The sequence below is a fragment of the Papilio machaon genome, chromosome 1 (genome assembly GCF_912999745.1).
Source record: "Papilio machaon chromosome 1, ilPapMach1.1, whole genome shotgun sequence".
NCBI lineage: Eukaryota > Metazoa > Arthropoda > Insecta > Lepidoptera > Papilionidae > Papilio > Papilio machaon.
Window position 1 is genome coordinate 5433134 of NC_059986.1, and position 12818 is coordinate 5445951.

General features: G+C 40.6%; 1 protein-coding gene across 9 annotated transcripts in view; it reads left to right on the forward strand.

Annotated features, from left to right (window-relative positions):
• Positions 1-12351, forward strand: part of LOC106710700 (tensin) — a 91315-nt gene extending 78964 nt beyond the window's left edge. For 4 of the 9 annotated variants that reach the window (XM_045679179.1, XM_045679191.1, XM_045679184.1 and 1 more), the window contains 12 exons: positions 822-1398; positions 7294-7602; positions 8074-8199; positions 8343-8463; positions 8692-8918; positions 9382-9420; positions 9931-10121; positions 10233-10488; positions 10629-10785; positions 10953-11131; positions 11451-11565; positions 12039-12351. In XM_045679179.1, coding sequence (XP_045535135.1) covers positions 822-1398; positions 7294-7602; positions 8074-8199; positions 8343-8463; positions 8692-8918; positions 9382-9420; positions 9931-10121; positions 10233-10488; positions 10629-10785; positions 10953-11131; positions 11451-11565; positions 12039-12077 — 2336 coding nt within the window. In that variant the 3' untranslated portion in view covers positions 12078-12351. The remainder of the gene's footprint in view (positions 1-821; positions 1399-7293; positions 7603-8073; positions 8200-8342; positions 8464-8691; positions 8919-9381; positions 9421-9930; positions 10122-10232; positions 10489-10628; positions 10786-10952; positions 11132-11450; positions 11566-12038) is intronic. The other 5 variants (XM_045679201.1, XM_045679211.1, XM_045679207.1 and 2 more) reach the window with 2 other exon arrangements.
• The last annotated feature ends 467 nt before the right edge of the window (positions 12352-12818 follow it).

Here is a 12818-nt window from a genome sequence, read left to right on the forward strand (position 1 = left end):
TTATATACGAGTATAAGTTTTAATTATACACTACATAAAAACTTCCTATAAAATTAACATCTTGTATAATATCAACGGAACAATACACGTATAATAAATTTTCATAATAAATATTATATAATAATGCAGTCCTTGAAAGGAATAGAAAAACAAGCCAGATTTTATTAATAGTAACTGGTTTATTACTTCTTACTAATATTCAACATTTGTTAATGCATATTACTGAGTGAAAGCGAGCGATCTCCCACATTCCGTGAGACAACGGTGAAGTACAGGACAACCGGGACGCGGGTAACGGGAAGCGAACTTACTCCTTGTACGGAAGCGGTCTGCCGTTGCCGCCGCTCACCATACACTTGTACTCCTAACTGAACAAGTCCCTGTCGTCACTCAGTAAACAGTTAATGAATATTCTATTTCCCAACTGGTCTAATTATTATCTGGAGTTGTATTTGGAAAATACAGGAGTAAAATACTTTACAGGAATTAATTCTGTTGTTTTGTAATAAATTGTTTTTCCAGCAAGTCTGTAAACATAATTAAATTTAATTTACGGCATTTATGTGGGTTTAGGCAGTTAGTGTTAATTCAGCAAACGCACAGAGCGGCTCAATAGAACGAATGCGATCCAATTTAAAAGCTATTCATAATTAGTGTTGCTTAAGACGTTGCATCGAAGCGAGACATTATCTAAAAGCGAAACTGGGACGAACTAGTCGCTTAAGAGTCTCTTGATACGTTAAATGAAATGCTTAATTTTGTGTTGTGTGTGTTTTTCTATTGGCCGGTTTTGTAGAAATGACATCGCCATTTCGATGCAGGTGACAACAACGGCAGCGCGGAGGGTTCCGGGTCAGGAGGGGAGGCTGGCGAGGGTGCGGAGGCGGCGCACACGTTCGGACCGCTTGACGGTTCCATCTACGCCACGGTAGTGCGCGCCGGCGGCACCTCCTCACCGCTCACCGCCTCCATGGACTCGGGCATATCGTCGGCGGGCCGGCGTGCCGCCCCCAGTCCGCCTGACGAGCTGGACGCGCTGCTGGGCGACATGCTGCGTACGGTGAGCGCGCTGCCCGACCCGCCGCCCGCCACCGGCACTGCGCAGTCGCCCGCCGACCGCGTCGCCGACATACCGTACCACGCGCGCGCTGACTCCGCGCCCTTCACCTACGGCGCACCCGGCCTGCGCCCCGGCATGCTACGGTCCACGCACCGGCTGGCCAGCCCCGAGCTGGTGCGGCGCGCCTACCGCCCCACCAGCCCCGAGCGGCCTTCACCCTCGCCGCCGCCCCCACCGCACGCTCCGCTCTCCCCCGTCACCTTCCGCAAGTTTTCACAAGAACAAGTCATCACCACCTCCAACACACCGAGACAATCCTCTCCGACACAAAATGGACGGTTAGTACATTTTTTTATTTACTACATGAAATGGTAAATGTGAGCAGATAAATCTCATATTTGAATCAATTTTTCAGACTATCAATTTACTTAAAATGAAAATAATAAAAGAAAAGTAGTAATGTATTTTATTTTAATTTAATTATAATAAACAAATGTTTCCTTAATTGATTCAAAAATATTTAATTTTTAAAGGAAAATAAAAAAAATATCCGTTATATTGCAACTAAGTTAGGATTTAGCATTACTGTTTATGTAAGATATATACATCATATTTTTGTGGGTTGGTACATCTGTGGTGCACAAAACAATCCCAAATTTTCATTTGCCATATTAAACAAACTTTATGACTGTATCTCACGTATACCGCGTTTTTTAATCATATAGACTAATAAAAATAAAGGAAATATCAAAGGCTTTCCTGTAGCGTGGATTTTATTCTAATAAATTTGTTTAAATAAATAAAAAAGGAAGCGAGCGAGGTATGTGTGAACTGTGAACATGTGTGCCGGAGATGAGGTTACGCGCCCACGCCGCCATCGCGCCCGTCTTGCTCTTTGTTTACATTAAATAAACTGAACTTACATTAAATCCCCACACAATTCGTATTTTTATCGACTGCAAATATTTATGATTTTTCAATATAAATTAAACGCGATTATTATTTTGGTGCACATATCGCTATATTAATTAATTAAGAAACGGCTTAACTCACGTTTTGATCGTCCGGTGGCGGCACCGACTAGTTTCGGACCCATCGGGGGTCCATCTTCAGGGCGAGTGTTCAATTCGAGGACTTCGCGGTCGCGTCGCGTCTCGCACTGTACCACCAGTGTTAATTAATTAATTAATTAGCCGTTTCTTAATTAATTAATTATGATGTCTCACCAAAGTTTAAACATTTTATCGCTATATTAATCAAATAAAGGAATGATAAATATTAAATATGAAGAAATACATTAGTTCTTTGTGCTACAAAGTTTCAATACAGTCTTTAATATATTTGTAGCCATTAAGTGAGCCCTAACAGTGTAGTCGTTCAGTTAATTTATTTAGTCGCGTTCCGCTTGACCCACTTCGTTGTCAATGAAGACGAGCTATAAATTGTACCACAACCAATCTGGCCATTAAACTACGACTACGAGATCCTTTTATGGCTTCGTAATTTTAATCCTTGGTGGTACTTCGTTGTTTGTCGTAATTACATGCTTTAAATGACAGCACCAAATAGAATTTAGAGTCTGTCAAGAAAAACTCCAATTCATTGCACAGTTAATACTTGTATTCCCTTTTCAACATTTCTAACGGTCAATTCTACTAGACGACTGTCTTTCCACTAGACGACTTATCACATCGACGGATATCCAACGACTGGCCGAGCTCCTGACTCAATAATCAAACGCTGTTTCAACCCCACCACTCTCAATCCATTCGCCGGAAGTTGTCACAAAAGAGTGGCGGGGTCGAGCAGTGCTGCCATCTAAGAGAACTAAAACTACCTTTTATAAAATTATTACAAGTCCTTTGACAAAATAAAATGAATATCGATATCTTATTCGCTTCTACTATGTAAAATTTGATAGTCATTCTAGTAAATCAGTCACGTTAATAATGATACAGTGTATCCAATCGTAGCCAACTGTGTTGACATCTGTGTTGGCTACGGCTTCGAGTGTACGTACACAAAAACAACAATCGCTTGTAGGTATTTGAAAAACGTTTCAGCCAGTTAGAAAAGCTAAATTTCCAAATCAGTTTACGCCGGAACTATTAAACATAGAGCAAATCTCTGATGGAAAATTTTCGTAATTCAAGCGCATTATCTTTTTCCTTGCTGTCATCGACTCATATTATGTAGCTCGGAATAACTTGTTTCTTAATAAAAACACTAAATAAGTGTGAGATCGCTTGTTTGTTACTGTAATCGGGCCGCATTCTTAATTGATATAATGACGGATTGATGATACGTGGGCCGACACGTGGGCGTTAATTCAATGATCACAAAACACAACGAGAAAAAACACTTGTAATATTTTTTATACATATTGTGTTATGATCACGTTGCCGTGAGTTTCCACTGCAATATCTGGTTAAATAATATTATTGTCATCACTCACATACTTTTAATAAAACACGAGAAAACAGTATATTGAAATCAAAACACCTATGCGGTGGAAACCGACGGTTAGATAGATATTTCAAGGGCAGTTTTGAGAATAAATACTAACGAACGACCCATTTTAGGCTTCTCTGAACGGACTTTTATCTTTTTAAGTAGAAACACTTTGTACATTTCGTTTTTCGTCAGGATGTGTAAATATGTCTGTTTACAGTGTACACTTATACCTAAGTATTATGTTTGTATCCGAACTAATCTAATTATAAGCTTTAAGTATAAAATAACTTTTCTGCGATCAAAATTTAAAGTACACGATGAAAATAAATCAGTTGAAGTAATTTTATTTCAAATAACAATCGTTTTTGAATCCTGAATCGTTATGTCTAATATCGTTTTCTATTATATAATACGCGACCGCAAAAGTACCTCAGTATGGTGAATACAGAAACAGTTGTCAACGTAGAATTAGATAACTAGTAGACGCCCGCAACACCGTCCGCGTGACCGTGCAGAATTAAAAAAAAATCTTAATTATTGTGCCCATTTGTTCTTCCAGACTATATCCTACATATATATCAAATTTCATCGACATTCATACAGCCCTTCTGGAGATACTTTGTAACAAACATCCATCCCTCCATTAATCTGAACATTCGCATTTATAATATAAGTAAGATAGAGAGGTATTCGATAAGATTGTTTATTTAAACGGAAGTATCGTTAATAGCTGCGTAAAGCGTGGGCGAGACGTAAACCGTACCACACTTGCCCACAGCGTACACCGCACAGCACTGCCGTCTGTTGCGGATTATTTATGCCCCACTGACTGACAGCTTGCAAGGTTTCTTGAATTACTTCTGTACGTGACTGGACTGCCAAAGACGGCGCCAATTAATGTGAAACATAATTTGCATTGTTTTATGTTCTCTACGCGTATATTTTCCATTCAGATAAAAAAATATGTCACTACTTTGATCCACTAGGTTAACTATTAAATTAGATGGATTATTTGGTAAGCTATTTATTCGTAAACAATCATAACTGTTTTTAAATCAGGAGAGTACAAAATCTTGTGATATCATGAATTTTATAATAATAAAAAAAAAATTAAGTGTTTGTGTGGTAGTGATAAAGTTGAAAGTTACAGATGAAGCAGAAAATGATGATGAAGTGTCTCCTTTAAGTTTTGAAGAAGTTATATTTGCCGTAAAAAGGCTTAAAAACAACAAATCTCCCGGAATTGATAACTTGCCCAGTGAAGTATGGAAGTATAGCGGAGAATCTGGGCAGTTGAAATTGTTTGAGCTTCTCATTAAGATCTGGAACAACGAGAAAATACCTAAGGAGTGGAATATTGGTATCATATGCCCCATACACAAAAAAGGACCACGCAGAAAGTGTACGAACTACAGAGGGATTACTTTACTGTCTACAGCTTATAAGGTGTTATCCTACGTGTTGCTGAGACGTTTGGAACCTTACGCTGAGGCCATAATAGGTGACTACCAGTGTGGTTTTAGACGCAACCGTAGCACAGTTGACCAAATCTTCCTCCTTAAACAAATCATGGAAAAGAGATGGGAATACGCGCAAAGCGTCCATGCACTTTTCGTTGACTTTGCGAAGGCATATGATAGCGTAGACCGAGGCTCCCTTTATAATGTCTTAAAAAAATTTGCTATACCAAATAAACTTATTAGGCTTATTAAAATGATGACAGGGGAAAGCCGAGCGGTGTTAAGAGTAGGGACAGAACTAACTGAAGAATTTAAAGTGATAACGGGATTAAAGCAAGGTGATGCTCTGTCACCCATGCTTTTTAACTTGGCCCTCGAGTATGTCATAAGACATGTGGTAGCACTGGATGGAGGTAAACCGTTAAACGGACTGCATAAGGTGATAGGCTACGCGGATGACCTTGCTTTACTAGGAGCGGCAAAAGAAGAGGTGGCGAGAGCAGCGGAAGTGTTGGATAGGGAAGCAAAGAGAGTTGGCTTAAGTATTAATCACGAGAAGACAGAATATATACACATGCGTCGATACAGAAGCTCAAGAATACCCAGAGAAGACCTCAAAGTTGCTAACCTTACCTACAAAGGAGTCGAAAAGTTTAAGTACCTGGGTTGCACTATAACGGATCAAAACACTCGTGAAGAAGAAATAGAAATTCGAGTGCAAAATTCCCTACGTTGTAGTGCAGCTCTACACAAGGTATTAGTGTCCAGGCTTCTCAGCCGGCGCACCAAGATCCGCATTTATAAAACTGTAATTAGACCGATCCTAATGTACGGCTGTGAGGCCTGGACACTCACTGCAAAGGAAGAAGCAAAACTCCTAGTCACCGAACGGAAAATTTTAAGAAAAATTTTAGGGCCAGTGCAAAAAGAGGATGGAACGTGGCGCATCAGAAAGAACACTGAGATTGAGAAACTGGTGGCCGAGCCCAACATCATTGGCGAGATAAAAGCGCAACGACTCCGCTGGCTCGGCCACTTAGAAAGAATGGATGATGTTCGTGGTGTCAAACGCGCATATATGGGACGACCGAGTGGTCGGCGTCCAGTTGGCCGTCCCAAATATCGCTGGATAGATGAAGTAAATAGAGATCTTCGGGACCTACAGGTCCGAGATTGGGTCGGGACGGCGCGGGATCGGAAAAAGTGGAGACTTTTGTTGTCGGAGGCCAAGGCCCACTTTGGGTCACTGCGTCACCCTAGTTAGTTAGTTAGTTAGTTTGTGTGGTGATTAATTGACTTTATGTAGCTAAAAATGTTTGATCCAACAAAGCCCTGAAAACTTACAATAATTAGTTTTAAAATACTGAATGTAAATCAGTTTATAGCTTAGCTTATCTTCCGTCGTCGCACAATTTTCAACATTTATGCACCTGATTTTTATAAATCTAGTCCCACAGTAAAATAGACGAGACTGTTTTTCAATATGCGCTAGTAGGTTTACATGCAATTTTGATTAGTGTCGATAGCGTGTGATTGCGTCCACCGCGGACCAAACGGTTTGCTATTTCGAGATAAACGTCGCCATAAACGGGAGAGCGGCGCCGCGGCGACCGACTAGTCGACCACCCAGTCAACAGACATGTACACATGTTTACTTTCTAATAAATACACGAATTATACGCAACACACAGTACCTATATCATTGTTCTGCACAAATTTAAATTCATCACCGGATTTATTCGGCAATACAGAAGCTATAAGAACCAGTCACATTCATTCATGTCACGTGATTCAACAGATGGCCTAGTAATGCGAATAACAAATTATTACATTTACAAATTATTACAAACATATTACTTTTCTTTGTGTTTCACAAATTTTTCTACGTACCACTTATTGATTTGTATTTTTCAATTCATATTTTATTACATAATGTAAGGTATATCAGTAATGAGAGCTTGTAAAATGGGTCAATAGTCAAAATCTTACTACTCATTGATGAAATATCAGCTTCAAATGTAAACATAAGTTTTGCTTAACATTTAAACAGAGCCGCCAACAGTTTCGTCAAGTACCGACGACCCTGAAATTATACGTTACCACTTTCCCGTTTAGGTAGTGGTCTAAAAACATTAGTACCGCACAATGATAACATTATCCGGTTTTTAAATACGTACGATATTAATATTGCTCACTACTAAATTGTTTATGGTTTTAAATTATTTCAATGTTAACTTTTTGCAAATACGATGAGAGACTAACGGAATTATAGATTGTTTACGATTCCAATTAATCTTTATAATATCTCCTGTATTTCAGATGGATGAATGGTGATACAGAATGGTTAGATAGGCCTCCGAGCATCGCCCGAAAGACCACTCCTGAAAATGGAACCTGGCGATCCAACAGTACCCTTGGCTGGCAGGAAACCCGGGAAACCTCTAAAGAGATCAGACGGGAACCGCGCAGATCGGAGAGCAATGCTGAAGCCAGCTCCGGCCTCACCTGGCTGCAGAGGCAGCAGCAGAAACTGAGAGAGAGAAAGGAAGCAAGGGAAAGAGTCGCTCGACTACCGCTCGAGTGGGATACTTCGTCTTCCCGAAATGTGCGTCGCTCCGCAAGTCATCGGTGTGTATCTACATTTTATTATAAAAAAAAGTTAACATTATATGTTATGATTAAACATATAAGGTTACCTTCAAATGTTCTCATTACTAAATTGTAAGGATTTTTATTTAAAAAGAAAAATAGCATAGAATAGAATATGTTGCAGTAGTTTTCAAACATCTTGGCGAGTCTTAACTCCGCGTGGGACTCTACGTAGAACACATTTTAGATGTAGCTGGGCCTAGCCAGATGCAGGTGGATAACACTGGGAGGCCTAGATATTTGAAAAGAACTATAGCTGCACCTACTAACTAACTTACGGCTGTTTACTATCGTTACATTACGTTAGAGTACTATTTGAACTGTCCACGAATTGAGCTCTTGAGTGTCGTATTTTGTCTAGTATTTGTATGTGAAAATAGCTTCAATCAGAGTTCCCCTAAAACCTGGTGGTAACACATAGTTATTTAATTGGATTGATACAAATTGCAGCGTGGATGGATACACGAGCGACACGACCGCGTTCGCCGACGACGATGACGACTTTGCAGTGCCGCTGCACGTCAACACTCGCGCGCCGCCGCGCTCGCACGCCGTCAGCCCGCTGGCGCCGGACAGGTACCTTACGAGTATTAAAGTGAACAAAAAAACTTTAACATTATCAAATTAACTTTTATATACAATTGTTAGGTATGTCATAATGATAGACAATTGAAATATTTACTTGATTTTAATATTGACGGTGTTTTGGTTCATTTCAGGACCTCATCTAGAAAGTTCATGTATGAAAAGATGACAATGCGCGAGTGGAGCGCCGGCAGCACGCCGACCACGCCTGCGCCCGGTCTGTTGTCCCTCGCGGAGCCTGTAAACGACACTATGGTGACTAGTATTTTTTACCATATTTTTACTTTTTCAATGTATGTGTTGCTTTGTTCTGATTTGTGCCACACACCATTAGATATCTTTCTATCCATAGGTATCAAAATAATATCTGACTTGTGAGCCTTTACCATTTAAAGTCATTTTGGTACTAAGAACTATAAATATCAGCAGTACAAAAATTAATGCGCAAACTCAAGTGTTAAGTTTACCAATTAATTGTAACAGAGCCGTGAGCAGTCGGAGAGCTGGTCGCGGGCGGAATCGCGCGCTGAGTCGCGGACGGAATCGCGCACAGAGTCACGCGCGGGAACGCCAGCCTTCCCCACGTATCCGCGCACGCCCTACCCGCCCACGCCCACACCGACGCCCACTCCAACGCTCACGCCCACGCCTACACTTACGCCCACGCCCTCGCTCAACGCACGACCGCCGCGCTCGCCGCCCGTCACCAGGTAATCTCAGATAAAAAGCTGATTGAGCCGACGGTTAGCTCTTACGAGTCATCTCGCATGGGAAAGTAAAGTAAAGGCTTAACTAGCTCTAAATATTTATAAATGTTTTCAAACATCTTGACGGCTCGAAACATCGTACGAGTCGCTGCGCAGAACACAATGTTAGGTGTAGTGGGGCGGGATGCAGGTGCGAACACTGCGCAGCGCGGCGATGACCTAGAACCACCAAGATTTTTGATTTTAATTTATATTAATGATTTGAGACGTATAACATTTTTATTAACTTCAAAATCAAGTGCTCAGTGTAAATAGGCTTAGTCTTTAAATTTGCTTATACGTAATTAAATGTATTTTTCATTTTCCATTTGTATAATATGATAGATTTCTGATACATTGCTTAACTTTTACTTAATGTTTTTTCGCGTGCAAAAGGCGTAAAGCTTTTGTCTTTTGTTTGCACCAGGAACCAGCTTACGCTACCGTATAAGGCAATACTCCACATGTAAGTTCGGGAGCTAGTGACATTTGCTGGATATTTTGTTTGTCAATAATATATGCGCTTATTTATGGATAAAAAATGTGACTTGTAATATATATTGCTATGCACTTGTTACAAAACATCGAACCGCTACACGCTTGTTTGGTTTGGCTAATTATTTATTTTATCTTTTTACGATTCCACATCCAAGATTTCCCAATAATAATAAAATATATCGCACGCCGGGTTTTTTTAAACCATTTTTTTTCGTGTGGTATAATTTTCGTTTTTCCTTTGCTATACAAAATTTGTATTTGATGAACCATCGTAAACTAACTTCATCTATCACATTTTTGTTCATATATAATGCTACAAAAATAATTTCTCTCTTTATTCCTTGTTTTCGTGCCCGTACTTTTTTCTTTGTGAAAATACGTCCTCCCGAAAATTACTGCTGGTCACGATTGGAGTGTTTTCAATTATTGCAAAATCTCATTAGTATATTATGCATACATGTGTACATATGTTCAACAGAAAGGAGCGCGAAAGTAGCCCAGAATCGGATTACCGTGCGTACAATGGCGCGGCGGTGGGCGCGGGCACGGGCCCAGGGGTAGCGGGGAGTGCAGGGCCGGTGGAGCCGCACCACGTGGCGCCGGATCGCGTGCGCTTCGCCCGCGACACCAGCCACTACTGGTACAAGCCCAACATCTCGCGCGACGACGGTAAATATTATCTTCATCACAATACCTAAGCCTGTATCGCTATAATGATCGGAAAATTAGATTAAATACTCTGTTTAATCTATTACAATATAGAATTATTGTTGTATGCAGCAATATCAGCCTTGCACGGTCTGGAGGAGGGTTCGTTCATTGTGCGCGACTCGAACTCGTTCCCGGGCGCGTTCGGTCTGGCGGTGCGTGCGGGCCCTGGCGGCGGCGTGCGGCACTTCCTGGTGGAGCCAGCGGCGCGCGGCGTGCGGCTGCGCGGCTGCCCGGACGAACCAGTCTTCAGCTCGCTCTCCGCGCTCGTGTACCAGCACACGGTCACCCCGCTCGCACTGCCCGTGCCGCTCAGGCTACCCGACAGGTCAGCTTCCAGCGCTACACTAATAAAGGCGTACAGGCCAGCAATTGCAAAAATTCGCGTCAGTTGCTCGCAAACTAAAGAAAATGATCAGAAATAATGGTGATGTCGCGTTACTGGTTAGTAATCGAAGCTTTGTGCAGGGACCCGTGGGCGGGCGGCGGTGTGACGGCGGCAGCGCGCGCGCTGCTGGCGACGGGTGCGGCGTGCCACGTGCTGCTGCTAGGTGCCGACAACACCGAGGCGCTCACCGGACCAGCCGCAGTTAAGCGCGCCGTGCACAACGTACTGCAGAAGAAGGTACGCTATACTATATATTTCATCTTTACCGATCTTCCATTCATAAGCCACAGTCGTTATATGATAATTTTCTTTTAATTAGAATTTAAATTCTGAAAAAATATATTAAAATCACAGTCAAAAATAAAGGCATGCTGACAGGCTGACATGTGTATGTGATAATGTAGGGCGAAGCGCACGTGGTGCACCTGAAGGTGTTCGGCGGCGGCATCACTCTGACGGACGCGGCGCGCAAGCTGTTCTTCCGACGCCACTACCCCGCCGCCGCGCTCTCCTACGCCGGCCTCGATCCCGACGAACGTCGCTACACCTACCGCGACTCGCCCAACGCAATACCTACCGAAAAGTACGCTAGTTAACGTTACATTAAATTGTGTTCTTAAAATTAATTTGTTGTGAGTTCGACATGACCTAGAATTAGTATTTTGGTAAGCACATGCCTTAGTATTTTTACCTCTCATTTTTTGTGAATAAAGCGACGTCCATTATATGTTAACTCCAGTTGTGTTGTTGACGAAGGTTATATCGAATGCCGCGCTTACAAACGAATGTTTTTATTGGCTAAAAACTTGGACAAACAATAACTGAGTTACTTTAGGTTATTGGTACTTTTAATCAAGATGTAGTAACAGTTATCTTTTATTTATTGGAATGTTGACTTTCAGACGCATATTTGCATTCGTGGCGCGCACATCCGCGGGCTCGGACAATCAGTGTCACGTGTTCGCCGAGCTTGAGCCCGAGCAGCCCGCAACCGCCATTGTCAACTTTGTTAATAAGGTGACCCTTACACAATTAAACATAGCAAAGAATACATGTATGTTGGGTTGCTAGACTGTAAAAGTATAGAGTAACACGATGAAGAGGAAAGAGGGGGCAGGGAAGGAAATTACACAGAATTCAAATTGTGATCGAAACGATCCCTAAGGCCCTTCGTACACAAAATCTTCGATATCCGGCAACTTTAATCTCTAAACGACTAACGAAATACGGGGTCATAGGAGTTCGTGCACAGACGCGCGTTTTTTTTATTTCGTCCCCGGCACTATACTTATTTGTCAAGATCGTCACTGTAAAATTTGCAGCAATTTTCAAGATGGCAAAGCAAAAGCGCTAAACGATATTCGCGACGAAAAGGTCGAATAATAATATTTGAGAATAGCGTAGTATTGTGTACATAGACTTTATTAAATTTTAAAAAGGTTTAGTAAAAGTCCTAAACTTATCATGTTTATTTGCTATATTTTTTTCAGGCGCTCCTTGGAAACATGCAAAAGAGGGACATCATTTAAGAAATTTTATAGCCAAACTACAGATTCCCGAGTGATAAAAAATACTCGCCCAGAATGAAGTTTTTCAAAATTTAAGGAAAACAAATTGCTTCGTTTTATATTTCAACTTAACAGCCATCGTAAATGTATTTGAGGCAGTTATTTAGTTATACTTTACTATTCCATATTATCTTTCCAAATAAAGTTGTTAATCTTTTTCAATGTGAAATTATTTTTAAGAATAACTTTTATGTCTAAATTTATACTTACCGAGCACAATTAACCAACAAAATTTTATTTTCTAATTTATTAAAGTTAACAAATAATGTAGTATATGAAAGAACTAACTAGTCTTATTATTAATTTAATTTAGAGTAGAAATAAAATGTGTGCCTAATATTACTTTAATAAAGATGCCTTGTATGTTGCATCCAGTTAAATTTTAGGAGACAATAAAAATTATTTCAAAGTAAAACCTTCAAGACATTTAATAGTCAATTATTACTTTTTACCTCATACACATAAGCCATGTGTGCAGTTTTCACTACAACGAATGAAATTATATTTGTGTAACCCACAACGGGTTTTATATGAGATCTGACAACTAGAAAAACTTCTATATAAGATATAATAGACTATCCACTTTTTTCAATGAGAATGGTGTGGATTATTCTGGAATATTCAGAGTTCTAAATGTAAACTTAACCATAGCAAGGATACTAAGATAAAATCTTTTAGCAGCTTACATCTGCGTATATTATA